Source organism: Eptesicus fuscus, chromosome 13 (assembly GCF_027574615.1).
Source record: "Eptesicus fuscus isolate TK198812 chromosome 13, DD_ASM_mEF_20220401, whole genome shotgun sequence".
NCBI lineage: Eukaryota > Metazoa > Chordata > Mammalia > Chiroptera > Vespertilionidae > Eptesicus > Eptesicus fuscus.
Genome location: NC_072485.1, coordinates 47,636,716 through 47,659,427, shown reverse-complemented (window position 1 = coordinate 47,659,427; position 22,712 = coordinate 47,636,716). Strand labels below are relative to the sequence as shown.

At 45.0% G+C, this 22,712-nt stretch overlaps 1 protein-coding gene across 1 annotated transcript in view; it reads left to right on the top strand.

The window, feature by feature from the left end:
• The window catches only part of SBF2 (SET binding factor 2), a 366,350-nt gene extending 344,777 nt beyond the window's left edge, over positions 1–21,573 (top strand). The window contains exons 33-40 of the mRNA XM_054725562.1: positions 8,028–8,154; positions 10,891–11,018; positions 12,170–12,403; positions 13,971–14,075; positions 15,473–15,663; positions 16,324–16,411; positions 18,789–18,920; positions 19,924–21,573. Of these exons, the coding sequence (XP_054581537.1) occupies positions 8,028–8,154; positions 10,891–11,018; positions 12,170–12,403; positions 13,971–14,075; positions 15,473–15,663; positions 16,324–16,411; positions 18,789–18,920; positions 19,924–20,022 (1,104 nt within the window). The 3' untranslated portion in view covers positions 20,023–21,573. The remainder of the gene's footprint in view (positions 1–8,027; positions 8,155–10,890; positions 11,019–12,169; positions 12,404–13,970; positions 14,076–15,472; positions 15,664–16,323; positions 16,412–18,788; positions 18,921–19,923) is intronic.
• Positions 21,574–22,712: the final 1,139 nt, after the last annotated feature.

Genomic DNA, 22,712 nt, shown 5'->3' with positions numbered 1-22,712 from the left:
TCTCTTCTCATAAATAAGTGAAATTGGCAGATTTCACTCCATAATGGAAAACAAAACTAAAATGCTTCACATAGCTTAGACTTTTAAATCTGTTTATTTTTTTATCTTCATCAAGATACATAAAAAATTCTCAGAAGGAAGTGGGGAGGGGGACGGGAAGAGATTAACCAAAGAACTTAGGTGCATATATGCATTATCCATGGGTACAGACCATAGGGTGGTGAAGACCTGGGGTGGAGGGAAGTTATGGGGGAGAGGGGCGGGAGTGGGAGGACATCTATAATACTCTAAACAGTGAAGTTTTTTTTTAATGGGGAAAAAAAGATACATACAAAATTATTTTGAACAACAGAATTCAGATGATGCCTAAGATAAGCGTAACTCTATTAACATGTTTTGGGAAATGCTTATATAGGATTAATTTATTGTCTAAGATGCTTATCATTCTACATAATATAATAAGGCTAAATTTATTTGAAGCAGACTTGCCTTTAGAGCCCAAAAATCTCTGTGCCAACTTGTAAAGATTAATAAAATTGATAAACCTCTAGCCAGACTCATCAAAGAAAGAATACAAAAATAATCAATATTAGAAATGAGAAAAATGTCATCACTACAGATTCTATAGGCATTAAAATGACCAGAAGGGAATATTATAACAGTTTGTAACAAAGGAATCAACAATTAGGTTGCTTCCTTTGGTACAAATTCCATGAAAAACATAAACTATCATACTCAAGAAAAAATACATAACTTGAATAGGCATATTAAGGAAATTTAAATTGTAGTTAAAACATTTCCATGCTGAAAACTTCAAGCCCAAGTGATTTCACTGGGAAATTCTACCAAGTCTTTAAGGAAAAAATAATAGCAATTCTACAAAAAATCTCTTCCAGAAAATTGATGCCAAGAGAATATATTCAACTCAGTCTCTGAGCCCAGCTTTACCTTGGCCTGATGAAGACAGTAAAAGAAAACTATACACCAGTTCCCTGATGATCATAGATTCAAATCTTCTGAACAAAAAGTTAGCAAATCAAAGCCACTTACATCAATATATTTTAAAAATAATATACCATGGTTAAGCAAGATTTATCCCAGGAATGCATGATTGGTTTCACATTTGAAATCAATCAGTGTAATTCACCATATTAAGAAATTAAAAAATAAAAACCATATGGTCATCTCAATAAATGCAACAATAGGATTTGACAAAATACATTTATTCCCTGTAAAAATTCTCAGAATACCAGGAATAGAAGGGAACTTGCTCAAACTATAGATGGTATTTATTTTAAAACCCTACAGCTAACATCATACTTAATAGACAAAATACTGTACCCCTACAATCCGGAACAAGACATGGATGTCTGCTTCACCACTTCCCAATGTTGTACTAACAGTCCTCGCCATGCAATAAGGCAAGAAAATAATAATAATAGAGACATCCACATTAGAAAGGAAGAAGTACAACTATCTTATTCAGAAGCAACATAATTATTTATGGACTCTGAAAAATTAACCATTGGAATATTGATATTTAAAAATCATTACCATTTACAATAGTACCATAAAAGCATGAAAGAAATCTAACAATATTTGTTAAAGACCTGGACACTGAAAACTAGAAAACATTACTGAAAGTAAAGACTTAAATTAATCAGGAGATACCTCTTGTTCATGCGTCAAAATACTTAATATTGTTAAAATGCCACTCTCCCCAAATAAGACTCAATGAAGTCACAATCAAATGCCCAGGATGCTATTTTGTAGAAATTAGCAAGCTAACTCTAAAATCCATATGGCAATGCAAAGGATCTAGAATATTCTAAACAACTTTGAAAAAGAAAAAAAATGAAGGAATAGCACTATTTGATTTCAAGACTTACTCTAAAGCTATAGTAATCAAGACTGTAATAATTGATGTAAAGTTAGACAAATAAATCAATGAAATAGAATAAAGTCTATAGTCCCACACATATGTGATATATGGAAAATTGGTTTTTTATGAAGATGCAAAGCAATCAGTAGAGAAAGGATAGACTTTCCAACAAATGATGCCAATTTGACATATGTCGGATATACAAAAAAAAAAAAATTTAATCCATTCTTAGCACCAATATAAAAATTAACTCAAAAGGGATCATAGTCCTAAATATAAGACCTAATACTATGAAACGTTTAAAGGAAAGCATAGGAAGAAATCTTTGTGACCTTGGGTTAGGCAAGGATATCTTAGATTTAACACCAAAAGCATGATTCATAAAAGAACAGATGGATAAATTAGACTTTTTCAAAATTAAAAACTTTAAAAATCACTTAAGAAAGTGGAAAGAAAAATCACAGAGTAGAAGGAAATATTTGTAAATGATTCATGCAAAACTTAATAATAAGAAAACGAACAACCTACTTTTCTTATGGGCAAAACATTTGTATTTCACCAAAGATATACAGCTAGCAAATAAGCAAATGAAAAGATACTTGACATCATCATGCATCATTATGAAATGCAAATTAAAATCACAATGAGATTCCACTACATACCTGTTTCAACGACTGACATTTTTAGACTGACTACCTCCAATGTGGACAAGGATGTGGAGGAACTGGAACTCCCAACACTGCTGATGGGAATATACAGTTGTAAAACCATTTGGGAAAACCGTTTGGTCATTTCTTACAAAGCTAAACATACCCGTTTCCATATGATTGCATTTCATTACTAGACGGTTATGCAAGAGAAATGAAAGCTTATGCCCTACAAAGACTTGTGCATAACTGTTCATAGCAGCTTTATATGTAACTAGAGGCCCAGTGTACAAAATTCGTGTGCAGGTAGGGTCCCTAGCAGCTGCCGGGTGCTAGCCAGGGCCTCCCTTCCCCCGGCTGCCTGCCGCTGCCACCCCCTGGTAGTCAGCGCACATCTAAATCCGGGTCGGTTGAACTCCCACCCATGGGGACAATTTGCATATTAGCCTTTTATTATATAGGATAACCAAATATCTAGAAGCAACCCAATGTCTGTCCACAGGATAATGAATAAACAAATTGTAGTAATATCCATACAATGGAATACTACTTAACTATAAAAAGGAATTAATTACTGATAACATGCATATATCTCAAATAATTGCATTTAGTGGAAAAAGGCAGACAAAAGAAGTACATACTTATGATTCCATTTATATAAAGTAAAAGCAAATCAGTGGTTGCTTAGGGAGAAATGTGCAAGAGGAGGCAGAAAGGTTCATCATCTTGATTGTGGTGATGGTTTCAAAGGTGTATAGATATGTCAAAACTTACAAATTGTACACTTTAAATATGTGCAATTTGTTGTATGTTGATTATAGCCGATGGGGCGCATGAGGACTGTGCCTGTGGGAGACCACTGTGGTGTGTACTGTAGAAGAGTCCAGTGTCCCACTTAAAGGAGGAAAAGAAAGCAGTGAGTCCTGGGGCTGTATGACTAATGGAGGAAGTGTCATTTTTCTTTCTTACTGGAAATCTAAGCACCGTATTTTGTCTTATGAATGCCATTACGTCTTTATTATTGTGGTAGAAAGACATTGCAGAAAATTCCTTGTGTTGCTTAATGTCAGATTCTAAATGTGGTATCTAAGTATTAATCAATGGAGAGTTCAGGTCAATCCAATTTTTCATCGAGAAATTCTTGCATGCTTGTTGCTTAAACTGTTATTAAAGAGTAAAAAAAAAAAACAAAAACAAAAAACAACAAATTGCTCAGCATCTTTGCTTCCTCTTCCAATAGACCTGATAATTGACCCCAGTTTGGGGGCAGACTGTATTTCCGCTCCAAGCATTAGCACCTACAGGTGTTGGTGTGGCACACAGCTGCAGACACATACACACACACACACACACACACACACAAGTTCAGGGTCTGTGGTGAGGCCAGTCACTCAGTACAATGGGCTGTGAAAGCATTTCCACTTGTAGAGGAGTTTTGCTTCTAGTCCCAGCATGTGATATGCCTGTAAGTTCAACTTAAGGTCATACTCACTATCATTTCCATGCTACTTTACATCAGAAGTGGGTCTTCAAAATTATATTCCTCAGGGTATTAAATATCAGAATAATCCAGGAAAAATACAGATGTGTATGATGCGAGTGGTTTCTGTGGTGAATGGTCATGAGGGAAATGTGTTGTTTTTCTGGGGCTTTGTTTAATAAAAGTGTTTTAAGAGTTTTTAGGGCCTGTTGTGGTCGGGGTCCATGGAAATACTGTAGCTCTGACTCTTCTTCCCTGAACACAGTGAGCTCGGGGCCTGGCCTGTGGCTCCTGAGGCTTAATTCAAGGGCCGTTGGGGCACAGTTGTTCTTGGAGCTCATGCTGCCTAAGCACATTGCAGGTTTCTCTTCCCTGAGGCTCTCAGATGGTAGGGAACCAAGTTCCATCCTCCTAGGCCTGTCTCCTTCTGTCCTGCCACCCCCTCTGCATCATGCACACGCTGGTCCCTTGGAGTGGTGCTGTTGATTCTGAGCCAGGAGCCAGGAGCCAGGAGCCGTAGCACTAAATGACCAGGTCATGAAGGGAACTGTAGGTCTGCACGATGCTTCAGAAAGGAGCCGGGAACCCACCCCTAGTGGAACGCCACACCCAGGGCCCGTGTCTTCTGGTGTGCGTTTGCATCCAGAGGGACAGTGTCTGAAAGAGGATTGTTGCACTAGAGGACATGGTTAATATTTGAGCCAAAGACGTAGTGGGCTAACAAAGCAAGGAAAGAAAGCTGTTTTTTTTAAATTGTATTTTTCATTTTAGAAATAGAAGAAAGTATTACTAATTATAACAACCATTTTACATGAACTTATTTTTATGCTGCAAAATAATATTGATCATTAAATATGTATTAGATTAACTTATGTTTTATTTAATTATAAGAATAAATTCTTCAAGTATGCTTAAGCTTTATAATTCGTTGCTCATATAACATACCCTAGTAATCACAGGAAACCCATGTTTATTCCTTTCGTTTTCACTGACGAGGAAATTCATACATAATACATATGCTTACAGTTCTAAAAAACCTGGCATGTGGCACACTCCCTAGCCCTTCAGAGCCTTGTCACAGCTGTGAGCCTGATGCAGCAGGAAGGGCAGTAGCTCAGGGCAGGAGCGCAGCTCCACTGCATGAGAGTACAACGCTCTTAAGTCTTCCTAAAATTATTTTGTACTGCTTTGAGCTAAAATTTTAGTTCAGTTTAAAAGCCAGTAAGAAAGTGTTGGAGAAAGGAAAAACTTTTCATCATCATAGAAAACCAGGTTTCTACCCAATTGATAAATCAGGATATCGGATTATGACTTTAAATTCCCATTGATCTATTGAGCAATTGGCATATTATCCACATGCCTGCTCACTTTGGCTGACAAATATGGGTCCATGTTGCCAAGTTAAACATGGAGAGAAAAGCTGGCTCTTGGACAGCCTGCCAGCAGTGTTCATTTAAAACAGCTTTTAAGCAAGGACAACTATGATTGGAACTTATCTCAAGCAAACACAATTCTCTAACTAGTCCCGAGAGATTGTTTGAAGAATGCAGAGGTGAGCTTGCTGGGTGGGTTGGAGAGTGTCACGAGGTCATCAGCCTACCCTCTGCCAACAGAAGATGGTTCCACAGAGTCTGCACGAAGCCTCACTGCCCGGGGACTGGTCCCGGCTCGCCTCGCTCCCTCCCTCCCTCCCTCCCATGGCATTCCCTTATCTTTACGGCTGTGTCCAGTGATCTCACTGCCTATCTACTGATGAAAATGTAGGGTTAAAGGCATGAGCTCCTCCGCCTTCCCTTGGCACTTGAATATATCTTTCTATTTTATCTATTCCTCTGTCCCTTCTCATTTCCAAGACTGTTCCCTATTTCTGGGCCCTTGGCCTTGTTTATTCTTGTTTTCCCAGGGCCTTGTTCTCTTAGTTATCAGTTCTTTCTGTATGATTTGTTCACTCTGAATGGCTCCTACATTGCCTTCAGGCAGGCACACATTTCTTTTGTCCAGAAAACCTCCCTTGTTATCTCCCTAGATGACCTTTTCTCCTCATTCCTTTCACCACCAAACTACGTAAGTACAACTTTTATTGTTACATTGCATATTAATTCACCACACGTGCCTGGAAAACAAGAACCATAACTCATGTTCATTTCTATCTGTCAAGTGCCTTGCACAGTGTAAGGTAGTGAATGGGGCACAGATCTTGGAGCCGAACAAGCCGGAGTTCACATTTGGGCTCACTGGTTCCTGCTGAATGATGTTGGATAAACTGCTTACTCTTGCTCATCCTCAGCCTATATTTAGAGGAACTGAATAGACGTTTTTCCAAAGAAGACATACAAATGGCCACTAGGTACATGAAAAAGTTCTCAACGTCACTAATCATAAGGAAAATGCAAATCAAAACCACAATGAAATATCACACCATACCTGTTAGGATGGCTATTATCAAAATGACAAGAGGTAAAAATTGTTGGTGAGGATGCAGAGAAAAGGGAACCCGTGTTTGCTGTTAGTGGGAATGTGAATTGGTACAGCCACTATGGAAACAGTATGGAGGTTTCTCAAAAAAACTGAAAATAAAACTACCATATGACACAGCAGTCCCACTTCTGGATATATACTTGAGGGAATGCCATCACATCTCAAAGAGATATTGGCACTCCCCTGTTCACTGTGGCATTTTTCACAATAGCCAAAACATGGAGACAACCTGTGCCCACCTGCAGGTGAATGGATAAAGAAATATTATTCAGCCATGAGGAAATCAGGACATTTTTCCATTTGCAACAACTTGAGTGTGTTATGCTAAGTGAAATAAGTCATAGAAAGATGAATACTGTATGAATTCACTTGGATGTGGAATCTGAAAAGGCCAAACTCAGAGAAACAGGGCACAATGGTAGTTGCCAGGGTCTGGAGGGTGAGGGACATAAGGAGATGTGGGTCAAGGGGTAAACACTTCCAATTATAAGAAGTTCTGAGGACCCAATGCACAGCATGGTGACTGACTATACTAATAAAAGGGTAATATGCTAATTAGGGCGGACGTCCATCTGGACAAAGCCACAGTGCTGCGAGGCTCGGGGCTCTGGCCTCGCAGCTGCCGCAGCCGGTAATGGCAGCAGCAGCAGGATGATGGGGGCGGCGCCTTCCCCTGATCAGATGTGAACACAGGCCCAGTGCACGAATTTTCGTGTACCCAGCCTCTAGTCCTATATAATAAAAGCCTAATATGCTAAGTGTCTGGTCATCTGGTTGGCTGTTCAACCAAACTAATGATATGCTAAGGCCACTCCACCGCTCGCTATGATGTGCACTGACCACCAGGGGCAGACACTCTGACTGGTAGGTTAGCTTGCTACTGGGGTCTGGCCGATCGGGATTGAGCGAGACGGGCCAGACATGCCCTGGAACCCTCTTGCTGTCCCTCCCCAGCTGGCCAACCTCCCATATCCCTCCCTGGCCCCAATCATGCACTGATGGGGTAACCTCGGCCTGACCTGCGCCCTCTCTCAATCCAGGACCCCTCAGGGGATATCGGAGAGCCAGTTTCAGCCCAATCCCACAGGCCAGGCCAAAGCCCACTGGTGCATGAATTCGTGCACCAGGCCTCTAGTAGGTAATATAATACTTGAAAGTTGCTAACTATAACCCTACTGTGGTAATCATTTCACAAGAGACCTGCTTATCAAATTATCACATGTACACCTTAAACTTACACAGTGTTGTATGTCTCAGTAAAGTCAGAAAAACAATGCTGATCCTGCAGTGTTGTTATGCAGATTAAGTGAGATTATGTTAGCAGTGTGGAGAGTAAATGAGATTGTTATAACAAACCCTCGCAAGGCGTCTGGCACATGCAAGGTGCAGAAAGGCTGGTTCCCTCCCACCCTCACTCATGGCAGGGATGCGGTTAAGTGGCCACACGGTGTCCTGCACACCTCAGTCAGCGCTCAGAGGCATGGCCTCCACATTTTGTCTGGTTTCATTCTTACTCTTTTCTTTGCCTTGTGTGTTACAGGTTCACAACCAGTATCCAACCGAGTTTGAATTCAACCTCTATTACTTAAAGTTCTTGGCTTTCCACTACGTATCTAATCGCTTTAAAACATTTCTCCTGGATTCAGACTATGAAAGATTAGAGCACGGTATGTGTTTGCATGCTCTTGTTTTATCTTTTTTGTTACTTTTGTGTGTTTTTATTAAAACCTCTACTAACATAACTGCCTCAGGTATGGCAAGGCCATTGTAGGGTTTCGGCCTGAACGAGGGAAGCAGTGGATGTGAGCACAGGCCCAGGTTCTGAGATGATGTGTGTGTGAGCCCTGAGGCCCTGCAAGTGTTCGTCCCTGAAGCACCTCTGAAAAGTGAAATCTGCTCACTACTTTAGTATCTCAACGTGGCATCCCTGTTTGAGGAGAAACATTTGACTGTTTTTCCACCCCTGGCACACACTGGTGGGAAAGGCACTGCCGTTGGAGGCATTTGAGTTGCAATAAATGCCGTGGGCTCAGCCTAGCTGGTCTGGCTTAGTGGATAGAGTGTCAGCCTGTGGACTGAAGGGTCCAGGGTTCAATTCCGGTCAAGGGCACATGCTTGGGTTGCAGGGTGGATCCCTAGTGGGGGGCAGGAGGCAGCCAGTCAGTGATTCTCTCTCATCATTGATGTTTCTCTATCTCTCCCTCCCTCTCCCTTCCTCTCTGAAATCAATAAATAAATATATATATATATATATATATATATATATATATATTTTTTTTTTTTTTTAATGCCATGGGCTCTGGCAGAAACAGACCTGGGTTACATTCCAGCACCAACTGAGTTCTTTGAACGAGTTAAGTACTTCTCTGAGTTTCTTCCATTTCCTCATCAAAATGGCCCTTTGAGCCATGATGAGCACAGTAGGAAATATTTGTAAATTTCTTAACACAATTGCTAACACATAGTAAGCACTCAATAAATTTTAGGTATACCATCATTATTTGTTATTATAATTTTCCACAGCAGTAATAGTTGTAAAGAGTAAATGCTGAAACTCGGTCGACCCCTGTGAAAACATTTTCCAGGGGGATTTTACATTCTTTTGTTGTTATAGGGAGAGGGAAGGGGAGGATACACATGACTGAGAAGACAGGCAAATTTTTTAAAAATCAGCAATTTTCAGAATATATGTACCTGTATATTCATAACAAGGACTCTTTTAGTGGCTGAAATATTTACTGATGTTCTCAATTTAAAATAAGAAATCAAGAAATATTGCTTTCCAATGCATGCTATTAAAATCGTCTAATAACCCTGGCTGATGTGGCTCAGTTGGTTGGAGCCTCATCCCATCCATCAGTCAGGGCACATACCCAGGTTGGGGTTTCATACGGGAGGCAACTGATTGATGTTTCTCTCTCACATTGCTATTTCTCTCTCTCCTCCTCCCTTCTTCTCTGTCTAAAGTCAATAAAAAGATATCCTTGAGAAAGGATTAGAAAAATTGTCTAGTAAGATACTTCTTACTTTTGGTAAGGGAGACAACACTGGTGAGACCATTCCCACCCTGTTAGTACTTCCAGACCTTTGTTGACTCATAGAATTGCCATTCCACACATCTTAATCAGAAACCTTAATTTCTTACGCACCCATGTGTTGAGGAGGCATTAAATAGAGCTGGTTACATTGAACGCTGGAATTACTTGGAGAACTTTTAAAATAACTAATCTCTGGGGCCTGTCCTCAGAGATTAAAGCCCTTGGTGTTATTAACATGTGGCCAACGTTGAGAACTACTGTACTGGGCTCTGCGGTTCAAAGATAGAGAAGAAAACATTAATTAGTCTTGGGGGGCCTCGTAGGATTTTGTGCAGCCTTGGACTTAAGACATTCTTTTATGTTAAACTGGTAAAATGCTTATTGATTTTTGACTGAGTCATTTCATTCAAAGCAAGACAGCATTACTAAGAGAGGCACCCGTCCTGGCCTTTAAAAAAAAAAATACCTCCTGCCTCACCCCAACACATAGTCCTCTCAATTAAAAACAAAGTGGGGCCCGGCTTGCGTGGCTCAGTGGTTGAGTATCAACCTATGAACCAGAAGGTCATGGTTCGATTCCCGATCAGGGCACATGCCTGGGTTTTGGGCTGAATCCCCAGTAGGGGGCATGCAGGAGGCAGCCAATCAGTGATTCTCTTTCATCATTGATGTTTCTGTCCCTTCCTCTCTGAAATCAATAAAAATATATTTTTAAAAAATAGAAAATAAAAATAAAGTGGGGTCATGTAAGTAAGAGACTGACTTTTAAAAGGTACAAAAATAATGTCAGAAAATCCCTGAAAGGCCCCCCCTAAATTCAGCTTTTGTTTTTAAGTCACCCAGAGTCCAGACCACACCCTTCTGTCATCCAAGTCTCCATGACCATGATTTGCGGTGTATATAAACTACTAAACAAGAAAACACTTGAGGTGGCTTCATAATAAACATTCAATGACTTAAAAAAGAAACATAAAATTATGTTTTTAACTGAGTTTCATCAAATCAACTCTAAGTCCTTCCATTTTCTCTGGAAGAATGTGTAGAATGTTTCCTGGCTAGCCTCTGGGGTCTCGGTGTAGGTGTAGAATGTAGAATGTAGATGCAGAATGTAGATTGGAAGAGAGTCATGATGTCCTGGAAATGCTGGAAACCTTGTCAGCTGCTTCCCTTCCATTTGGATCTGTGTCCATGTGACTGAAGTTCATTCCTATCTTTAGCTTTGCAGTTACTTCCTAAGGTTTTTGCACGTACATTGCTGTTTGTGGAGCCATAAGAAATATTCCAGTTTTCATCTGCTACACACATCATGCTTTTAGGCAAACTGTTGATTTATTTGAGTTTTGTTGAATGTCTTTGGACCTACAGGAACTTTATTTGATGATAAAGGAGATAAGCATGCCAAAAAAGGAATTTGTATTTGGGAGTGTGTTGACAGAATGCACAAGAGGAGTCCCATTTTCTTTAATTATTTATATTCACCAGTGGAAGTTGAGGTAAAAAGCATTTATGTTTCATTTTCTGAATATTTCATGTCAAAGTTTTCCTTATTTTGAATGTACACAGCCATTTAGGCTTTTTATAAATGTTTGATTAGGTTTCATACCAGAAGCTATTCAAAAGTTTGATAGACTATGGGTTAGGGTTATGATGGAATGGAGACTGTTCACCAGAGTCTTGACCACAAAAAAATTGGGACTGGCCTCCAAAACCCAGGGATAACTTCAGGAATATCAAAGCAAGTCAGCTTTCCCCAGGAAGAAAGAACAAACAGAGCTGGAAACCTCAACAGGTCTAAACTGAAAAATCTAAAATACTTTGGGGGAGAGTTCTCTAAGTCTATCTGTGCCAGAGTCGTGGGGAACCCTGTGGGAAGCAGGGGTGTTTGGAGCCGGTCCAGGAAGGCTGATTCCCAGGGGAGCCACGCTCTGCCATGCACACCTCTGTGAACGAGGCTCTGAGATGGGACAGGCTGGTTTGATGAGCAGTAGCACCTCACTGAGGGGCAAGGAGGCCCCTGCCCGGGCCCCGTGCATTAGGGCCCCAGCTGGCCTTTCTCCAGCGGCCCCTTCCTCATGGGTTGAGGGGTATGAGAAACCAAGCGTACATGCTTAGATGCCTCCCCTTCATCTAAACCACCCTCTGGTGCCTCAAAATTTCTTACCCAAATTCCAGCCCACTTCTCCAAGTCTGTCTCCCAACCCAGTGCATGTCGCCCTAGGCACAAAGGGCAGCTACGATGTAGCTTTTTGGCAGGAAGTGGACAGATTTTAGCTGCTGGGCTGGGGTATACACACACGTTCATATAGGGCCCTCGGACTATAGGAGAGAGATGGGTGGGAGGAGCAGGGGGTCAGGCCGAGGACTGGGGTGGGACCAGCTTCTCATGGCCACACACTTTCCGGTGTAGAATTCTAGGAGCCCCAGATTTGATCCTGGCCTTCCAGGTCATTACGGAGTTATATTTGTCAAAGTAGGAGGATAGAATATATTTTATTTAATCATTTATTTTGATGTGTACATTTAGACATGTGATATTTGAACCTCTATTCATACTCTTGCCCCAGACCCTGCACATTCTAGGGGCTGGCCTACAAGTAAGCCTGGGGTCAAGATGAAACTATATTTCACAAATTTCTTTAAACAGGCCCTGAAGCCCAACGTAAATGTCTCCAGCCTCAAGAAGTGGGATTACTACATCGAGGAGACCCTCTCCACGGGGCCGTCATATGACTGGATGATGCTGACCCCCAAGCAGTTCCCCACTGAGGACGGTGAACTGGCTGGGGGTGCTGGGCCGCAGAGCCAGAGGAGGACAGTGTGGCCGTGCTATGACGACGTCGGCTGCACACAGCCCGACTCTCTGACCAGCCTCCTCAGTGTAAGTCAGCAGTGAGGCTCTGACCAGCCTCCTCAGTGTAAGTCAGCAGTGAGGCTCTGACCAGCCTCCTCAGTGTAAGTCAGCAGTGAGGCTCTGACCAGCCTCCTCAGTGTAAGTCAGCAGTGTGCAGACACACCGGGGCTCCGCGGAGGCCTGGGAATCCGGCTGGTTAGGACGGACTGGCTCACAGACTTCTGGGCGTGGCTCTCCCCACTCTGGTCGAGGTAGCTCCAGGGGGAAGAGGAAACCAAACTTGCTCCCCAGCAGCAGTGGGGGACCAGGCTCAGCTGGAGAAAAGAGTTTCAATAAAAATGAGTTTTCCAGCCCTGGCTGGTTTGGCTCAGTGGATAGAGCGTCAGCCTGTGAACTGAAGGGTTCTGGGTTCGATTCCGGTCAAGGGCACACCTCAGTAGGGGGTGTGCAGGAGGCAGCCCATCACTGATTCTCATCATTGATGTTTCTTCTCTCTCTCTCTCTCTCTCTCTCTCTCTCTCTCTCTCTCTCTCTCTCTCTCTCTCTCCCTTCTCTGAAATCAATAAAAATGTTTTTTTAAATGAGTTTTCCAGCCAGGCCTGTGTTGCTCAGTGGTCGACCTATGAACCAGAAGGTCAGTTTGATTCCTGGTCAGGGCACATGCCTGAGTTTCAGGCTCAATCCCTAGTAGGGATCGTGCAGGAGGCAGGATTATTCTCTCTCATCGATGCTTCTATCTCTCTCCTCTCTCTTCCTTTCTCTGAAATCAATTTTTAAAATTTTTTTTAAAACCATATACAAAAATGAGTTATCCAGTAGTTCGAGGAAGCAGTCAAGCAAATGCAGCAATTTGCAGCTTCCCAGCTGTTTTAGCTGCGCAGGCAGCCTGAGTCAGGCCTGGGTTATGGCTTCTGTGGGTGCTCGCTTCCTCTGGTCACAAGTGTGGGCAGCTGATGGCCTGGTGGGAGCACTGCCAGTGTCTTCCACACGGAATATTCTAGAGAGAAACCATCCTGGCAGTAGCCACCCTGGTGAGAGCAGCAGCCCGAGGAGAGGGGGCCAGGCAGCTGCTGAAGAGTCGCAGTCGGAGTCCCGACCAAGAGCGCGCCTGGGGAGAGCGCTGGAGAGGTGCTGTGCTGACCGCCAGCTCCCCTGCGCAGGAAACTCTGCTCCTGAGGAATTTCTTGACTTGTTCTTTCCACATCTGGTTTCAGTCATCAGAGTTGAGGGTCCTCTGTCAAGGACAGACTTCCCATCCACCTCAGCTATTAGGGTTTGGACACTGGCCCAGTGCTTGACCTTTTGCTGTGGCCATCAGATTTCCAGTGGGCTGGCCAGGGTGTCTGGGATACATATTTCTTCTCTGTATTGAAGCAGTTCTGTATAAACCATCCTGATTACGGATCCTCATAAATCACCCTTGCCTCGTGCCTCGCATCAGCTGTAGCTCCACGCTGTTCTGGCTCGGGAGGCTGAGGCCGTGTTTACCACTGCCGTTAGCTGCCCGTGGCCGCACCACTCATCTGCGCCAGTGCCCAGATGCGGCTTCTATGAAATACTGATCTGTCCGAAAACCCCTTTAATTACTTTGCAGGAAATTGAAAGATTGGAGCATAAATTGAACCAAACCCCCGAGAAGTGGCAGCAGCTGTGGGAAAGGGTAGCCGTGGACCTCAAAGAAGAGCCCAGAGCAGACCGCGTGAGTTGGCACAGCCCCCTGAGGAGCTACTGCTGAGCTTTGCGAGGGTGCTAGGTCAGGTGGGGCCGCTGCCAGGTAACCCTGGGGGCTATGGCCAAAGGATATGGGCAAAGGGAGGGGCCGTGCCCTGGAGTTCCAGGGCAGAAAGTTCCAAATCACCGAATACTTCCTGAGTGCCTCACCTCACCACAGTGACATAACACTGATGTTTCAGGGCCGAGTCCACGGGAAATTACTGGGTTCTCTTCTATCTCAGAGCCTCTGTGGTTTCAGCTGATCTTCTACCACATGAGGGAGGAGGGGAATGCCAAGACCAGGTTTGCTCCAGAGGAATAATAGGGAAAATAAAGTATTTTAAAAAGACAAAAGATGCTGTTTACACACACACACACACACACACACACGTTTTCTGTTTCTGAATTAAGAAACATTTATCAAAATACTTTAAAACCAAATACTCCATTTTCTGCTTCTCATGCCCCATTTCCTGTTTCTGACGTAAGAAACGTTTATCAAGCACGTAATATGGGCAAGGGCTGTGCTGGGCACCATCACACAGTGAGGGCGTGGGTCCGTCTCAGACATGAGGACAGGCCCAGGGGTCACACAGCTGCTACCTGGTGCGGCCACCAGGCAAACCCACGTCAGAGTGGCTGCAGGGCAACCCCGGAAGCCGGGACAGTGTCCTGGAGAGCACTTCGGGGAGCAGGGAGGTCAGCAGGTCAGAAGTCACAGTGGGCTGAGGAGAGAGCAGGGCAGCAGAAAGCCCGAGTGACTTGGAAGGGCCCTCGGGCACTGTCTGTTGCCTTCACATGGCAGGTCAGGAGCTGTTCTCAGGCCATAGGTGGGTGACGCCTAACTTCTTCTTTTCTCGGGAAAAATATAGTTTTTTGTCCTTTTTTTCTGATTATGGAAGTGTGATATATTTATTCTTTTAAAGAAGACAATACACAGGAAGTTATATAATAGAAGATAAAAATCATAATTTATAACGTAGAAATAAAGAACAATGCTGTCGAACTTGTTTTGTTCTAAGTGCACATGTAGAAGGGATTTCTTACACATACTATTTTAAAGCCTGCTTTCTTTTTTTTGCTTAACGTGGCACACATGTCCTCCCATTTGTCACTGTATAATAAGCCAGAGGCATCGATTTTAATGGCTGTCTAGAATTCCACTGTACGGAAATGTTTTTTAACCAGTCCCCTAGTGATAGACACTTAGCTTATTTCCAGTCTTTTACTATTATAAACAACTCCAGGATAAACATCTTTTTATGCACATTTTGCTTACTGGTTCCATTTTTCCCCTTGAGATAAATTTTTAGGAAGGAAGTTACCGGATGAGCAGCTTAAAGTCTACGAAAGCTTTCCTAGCTCCTGTTCTTTCTGTTTCAGCCCCAGAGACACCCTCCAGGCTCCCCAGGGATTGTGTCCACCAACCTCCCGTCCTATCAGAAGAGGTCCCTGCTGCACCTCCCGGACAGCGTGGCGGAGGAGCAGAGCACCAGCGTCTCCCCGTCCAACGGCGTGGACCGCAGAGCCGCCACGCTGTACAGCCAGTACACGTCCAAGAACGACGAGAACAGGTGACGTGCCAGCCCGGCTGGGCAGGCTGCGGGCTCTCCCCGCCTGCCTCTGCCGCGCCCCGGCCTTTTAACAGGCTGGGCCAGTCAGCACGGCCTTCTGTAGACGGAAAACAGATTTGCTTTGAGTCTTCCTTTGTTTCTGTTTTCACTGTGTTAGATGGTTCTTTGAAGAGGAAAGATGAAAATTACAACTAGAATATGCCAGGAGGTTGTAGTGATCTGGCTGAGTCCCGATTCTTGTTACCTCCTGTCTGCCAGCTCTCCTAAGGGGTTCTGTGTAGTCAGCACTTCTTCAGGGGCAAACAGAAACCCAGTTCCTGCTAGCTCGCGCAGACAGGAATCGACTCGCATAAACTGGGAGGCTTCTGTCCCCTGGCCAGCTCTGCCGGCTCCGGGGATGCGTCAGTCCCAGCATGGCACCGAGGTGGCCACCAAGAGCGCCAAGCCCCACCAGTTTGGTAATTCCAGCAGAAAGCGGCAGTCTTTCCCCAAAGGTCCAGTAGAAACATTCTAGGGAGAACTCTGATTGGGCTATTTTTTTTTTCTTTTGGGATCATTTGAGGGAAATAGAGATTTAACGAACAAAATCTGCCGACATCCCTTTACAAAATTTTTTTAATGAAAAATCAAAACGAACTGCCCTGTTGTCATTTTTTCTAGGTCCTTTGAAGGAACCCTTTACAAAAGAGGGGCTCTGCTGAAAGGTTGGAAGCCCCGCTGGTTCGTTCTGGATGTAACAAAACACCAGGTAACGCTCACAACCTGCAGAAATCCCTCTCGGCTACGCTCAGTGCCCAGCTGCGTGCGCCTGTGTGCAGATGGGGCATCCCTCCTGTACAGATGCTCCCCTGACATCAGCATGTCCCTGCACGAGGGCAGGGGCCTTCCAAGGCAAGCTCCCGAGTGGCTCTGCCTGGCGTGTGCTGGCGGAGACAGTGACAGCTGGGCCCAGAGCATTAATAGCAATAGACTCTGCTTTAAAAAAATTTTTTTTTTTAATTTCAGAAAGGAAGGGAAAGAGAGAGGGAGGTAGAAACATCAATGATGAGAATCATTGATTGGCTGCCCCCCACACCCCACACTGGGGATCCAGCCCGTAGCCCGGGCATGTGCCCTGACAGAGAATTGAACCTGTGATCTGGTCCATAGATCAATTCTCAACCACTGAGCAACACCAGCCGGGAAAATTCTGCTTTTTAATGCTCAGATATCTTCTGCTCGTAAACCCACGCCGGGAGACCCTGAGATTTCAGCGTGTTGCATGTTGTGTGCACATAGGGAGCCTGTGAGCACTCCCAGAATACACATTACCTTCGGCCGGCAGCTTAAAGCATCCACGCCCAACTGAGGGCACCCATTGATTCGACAAGTGGGATTGCACACCTTCCCTTGCCCGCCATGCACAGGGTTCTAAAGAAGGCATGCTTCTTCCTCATAGACGGCAGCAACAGGGGAGGCCCCGAAACAGGCAGGTGGGCAGGCCCGCCCACACCCGGAACCCACAGTGGGCAAGCGCGAGACCGACATTTTTTTTCATATTCCAAAACTAATACATGTTTGTTGTATTGAATTCAAATACCTCATAAAGATGGGAGAGCCCCATGGGCCCCCAACTCCCAGAGGTAACTATTAACAATTTGGTATCTATTTCTCTAAGTAATTTTATACATCTGTGTGTCGATGTAGATGTATTATATGTAGTTTGAGTTGCTAGGAAGGTTAAATGAGTGTATACAGGACAGTCCTGGTACAAGTACCACTCAATCAAATGTTATGCTACTTATTCTGTTTTTCAAACTTATTTTATAGCTACATGCTAATTGGAAACTCACTTTTTTATATGATACTAGAGGCCTGGTGCACGAAATTTGTGCACAGGTAGAGTTTCCTGGCCTATGATCAGGACTGATCAGGGCTTTCCAGCTGCCAGCTGGGGCCTTCCTTCCCCCTGGCCGCTGGCTGCTGGCCAGGGCCTTCCTTCATTCCTCACCACCCCCTGGTGGTCAGTGCACGTCATAGCAGGTGGTCGAACTCCCAGTCAGTCAAACTCCCAAGGTGACAATTTGCATATTAGCCTTTTATTATATAGGATATTTGAACATATTTTCTGGCCAGTTCATACAGACCTTTATCATTTTTGAAAAGCTGTATGCTCTTCCATATATTGCTGTCCTGCCCTGTAATTAACCAACACCCGATTGAAAGACAGATACATCTTTTCCGTTTTAGCTGATAAAAACAGTGAAGAAAACTGCTATACGTGTGTCTTGGCACGGTTGCAAGAGTGTTGCTGTAGGAGAAGTAGTAGAGGTAGGAAGGGTGTATCAATAAGCAGACACTTTACATTTTAGTTGATATTGCCAAATTGTTCTCCAAAAATCTCTAGCAAGTTAATATCCCCACTAAGAGTATGTAGTGCTTTACATTCAACTGGATATTATCAGCCATGTTTAACATTTCTTAATGCAGGTGCAAGTGAAGTATCATTAATTCACTTCCTGTTCTTTGGTCAGTGAAGTTGCTCATCTTTGTAGGAGTTTGTAGGGCATTTGTGTTTCTTCTGTGACTTGCTTGTTGAGCTCCTTTGACCATTTCTTTACTAGGTTATCTTTTTCTTATCAATTTCTGGGAATTCTGTATTGATTCTAAACATTAACCCCTTTTTATATGTTATGTAATGTATAGTTTTTACAGTTGTTAGTTGACACTTAATTCTATTTTTTAATAATGTAATTCACTTATTTGTTTAAATTTCAAAAAAAAAACGTCTTTTTTTCTTCTCTCTCCTGGCCACCTAGTATTATTTCCTAAAGGCAAACAGTGTTTTTCATTTCTTGTCTATTCTTTTTTATTTCTATACTTGGTATTGAAAGTATTACATATGTCCCCTTTCCTCCCCCTTCTAGCCCGCCCCCCTATTGTCTGAGTCCATGGGTTATGCATATATGCACACAAGTTCTTTGGTTGATCTCTTCCCACCCCCACCCCTGCCTTCCCTCTGCGCTTTCTTTGTCTATTCTTCTCAGCATACTTCAGATAGATACAGAGGGAAGTGTTCAGTCTGAAGAGCCAGGCCCTTTTCCCTCTCTGTGTCCCTTACATCAGTCTGCACCCTTTGGTTCCAGCTGCGATACTATGACTCGGGTGAGGACACCAGCTGTAAGGGCCACATTGATCTGGCTGAAGTGGAAATGGTCGTCCCTGCGGGCCCCAGCATGGGGGCCCCGAAGCACACGAGTGACAAGGCTTTCTTTGATGTAAGTTGATCTTACTTGTCTTTTTCGGGCTCTACACAAGATCCTCATCTCCATCTCCTCCGAGAATTGTGGAGCCTCGGAGCAATGGGTGGTGACGGCGCATGGGGCATAGACCCCCTGGCCATGGGAATCGCTACAGAACTTGAACTCAGCACTCTGTCCCCACCCTGACCTCCCCCAGCTATTCGTATGTCTCAGAAGCTGCACGCTCCTTTGCACAAAGGGCTCCTTAAAAAGGTGTCCCGTCGCACCTGAAAGCAAATGAACTCCCTGTTAAATGTTTCACTCACCACCTCCTGTCAGGTACAGGCGCTCCCTCGTTCATTCCCGGTATCTTCATGCTTGACCGTCCACAAAAACTGTCCTAGTCACGTGGTGACTGTCTACCGGACATCTTCAGCAGCTATTAGGTGGGCCTTGGGCATTTTATGGGCCACGTGATACGGGACTTATCTAGTCCCCAGAGCCAAGCAGGGCTTCACAAAAGGCAGAGGTCACACTCCGGGGCCTGGCTCAGGCTGTGAGGCTGCAACCCTAACTCTGGGTTTCCAGTGTGGCCCCAGTTGGAGACTGGAGACCAGAGAAGGGGGTGGAAGTGGACACAAAAGCCACCTTGATCTCCGTGTGGGTGAGTCTCGGCTCCCCCGAGGAGCACAGGGCGCTACTCAGCACCTCACTGCGCTGCTGCTGCAGGGCCTGGGACCCACCAGAGGCTCCGCCGTCCAGCCCTCTCCTCAGTCAGGGAGGATGCCAAGTAAGGTGGTCCTCGTGCGTCTCTTTTTTCTGCCAGCACCTTCTGCCAGATGTTAATCTGCCAGGGGATGTTCATCGTGACTCTGGGGATAGGAAGGTAAAGGGAACATAAAGGCGCTGACAGTATGGCAGTGAAGGGAGAGAGACTGGGCAGCGCGGGGACGTGCGGTCACAGGGATGGCCTTGCGTACTTGCCCGAAGCCTTAGAACAGCCTGCCCTCCGTCTCATTCTCTTCATTTGGTTTTGTAGCTCAAGACCAGCAAACGTGTGTACAACTTCTGTGCCCAGGATGGACAGAGTGCCCAACAGTGGATGGACCGGATCCAGAACTGCATCTCTGACGCCTGATGCCCACCCAAGTGGGAGAGAGAGGAGAGGCTCACGCTCCGAATCAGGAAAGTGCACGAGTCCTCGAGGAGCTGACAGCTGCCTGTTCGGCTCTGTGAGTCAGCCCGGGGCCTGAGGCTCTCCTGGCCAATCTCGCCCAGCCCCCTCCTTCAGCATTGCTCTGTCTACTTGGCCTGAGTGGATGAGTCACCCAGGTCTAGTCAAGAGCCCCAGGACTCCATGCCTTGCACTAAGTTGTTCTAACAGGGTCTGAGTGGTCAGGGTCAGAAGATGCTTCCTGAGCCAACTGGTACCCATCCCCTAGGCCAATGGTGCACCTACCTGGGTCCTTTTGTTCTCCAAGGTCATCACTTCCTTGGAGAGCTTTCTGACAAGCAAACATCAAAATCCTCCAAGAGTGTTACATTCTGCACAGAATAGGTTTCCCATCAGCGGCTCCTACTCTTAGCACCTGCCCTTAGAGATGCTCAGCCATCTGGTGCTGCAGAAGGTCCTTCCATGACCTCTGCCCTGCTGCCGGGCTCCGCGGCAAGAACATCGGTGCTCAGTGGGGGCAGAGTGAGGGCACACGGAGTGTCCTGATGGACAGGTGGTCCGGGGATGATGCAGCAACGACCACGCCAACACAGGAAAGTACTGCTTCCAAACACTGGGTTCGCTGGGCCGCAGCCTCCCCGAGGGCCTTGTGCTCCTGCGTGTCTGCTCCCCGACAGCTTCCTTCACGACATGACCTGCGGAAGCTGAACGCACTCACTGCAAAACAAGCGCTTGCACTGACCTCCTGACGAAGCGGAGACGGTGGAAGAGAGCCAGCTGTTCATGACCTCACAACACCTCTGCCGAGGGCTTATCCACAGCCCACGCGCAGGATTGGAAACCCAAACGGCGCTTCAGCACGTGGACGTAGGCACCGCTTTCAGATCCCCCTTCCTTTGATAACCTTGTGTTTGTCCAGCTTAGGGTCTGAGGAGGCTGTTCTCGGGGACAGAGCAGCCCCTCTGAGGCCCTGTGGCCAGGGAGGCAGGGAGCTAGAGCAGGACATAGTTTTGAACTGTTAATATGTTAAATACCAAACTAATATTTCAAAAATATGTATATATGATTGCTATATCCTTGTTCTTCAGTTAGTCTGCTTATAATTTAATATAAAATTAAATAAGATTTCCTTAATGAATTGGTTCACTTTTTACAAACTTAAAAACCTCTTTGTCTTTATAGGTTAAAAATAAACCAGATTTTCAAAGTTAAAATGATCTGCACACTAGGAAATAGAACTGTGACATAAGAAATTGAGGGAATAATAAGAATGAAGGATTTTTCTATCATTTTCATTTTATAAATTGCCACCTGTGAAAATGGTTTTTGCACATTCTTTGTATTTTTCTTTGTATATGAAATAAATTTTTGTACTATGTAAAATACGGAGCCCATTGTACCCTCAGCTGTTTGAGACTAAACCCAGTGCTTCTTTTGTAACTGGATTCTTTTAACTTTCATAAAGGCGTTCCCTGCCTTACACTCACTAACCCCCTGGAATTAAAGTTATTTCTTAAGAAAGAGCATCCCTCGTTTTCTGTGAGATGAAGCCATTCTGCAGTGCAGGCGCCCGCGGGGCAGCGCTCAGGACTCGCGTGGGACAGAGGTTCACGGGGAAACAGCGGGACCATGTCAGACCTCAGGCTGCTGTGTCATCGCTGCCCTTTGCTCGGCACGGAGCCTCGGGCACGGGACAGCAGGCACGAGCTTCAGGTTCTAGACACAGGGCTGCAGAGTCCAGGTGAGAGGGCTGGCTGTGATGAGCTGGGAGGGATTGGTAAGTACATTGCACTTTGGGGTCACAGTTCCATCCTCACAGTGGCAATTTGTGAGGATTTTAGGCAGAAGAAGTTGAATTCAGAGCGTGCCCCCCTCCCAGGACCTCAGTATGTTCACCGCCTCCCTCCTCCCCCCAGAAGCTGAACATTCAGGCTCTATTCACAAGGTTGGTCTTTCTGGTGTGCTCTCTCGGGCCCCACCCCAGTCACTCAGTTACATAAACACCGGGGATAACAAAAGACGTTCCCATCAGGAAAGTCTAGGGGTTCTAGGGACTCTGCCAGGAACCCAGGACAAAGATCAAATTTTTTAAATTATTACACCCCTCTTCCAAGCGCTACCAGACTGAACAATGCAGACTTGGAGGAGGTAGCTGCTCAGGGCAGCACCTGCAGTGGGAGGAAGAGACGGGGTGCCGGCTCTATTCTGATTCTGTATGACCCTCACCCAGTCCCTTTGCTGGGCTTTGACCTGCAAAATGAAGGCCCCAAGTAATCTGTAATTTTGTGATTCCAACTGTTTGCCTTTGCAAGAACTCAGGTTCTAAACTGAAATTTAAAGGATTTGCTGGAAAAGACCAAATCATCTAAACAGTGTTTTCTCAAATGACAATGTGTGTATGAGTCATCTGCTGAAATGAAGGCTCCGGTTTGGTAGGTCTGGGGTGGGGCGAGACATTCTGTGTTTCTGACCAGCTCCCAGGTGATGCAGCTCCTGGTCCAAGGACCACGCGAAGTAACCCGTGTTGGTCTCAGTCCTCTGAGAAGCAGACGGCGAACGGAAGGAAAGCGAGGCCAGCCGGAGACCACGATGCACGTACGATCCTTGGGAAAGAGGAAGGGAGGGAGGGAAGTTGGGCAGAGGAGGCCTAGGCC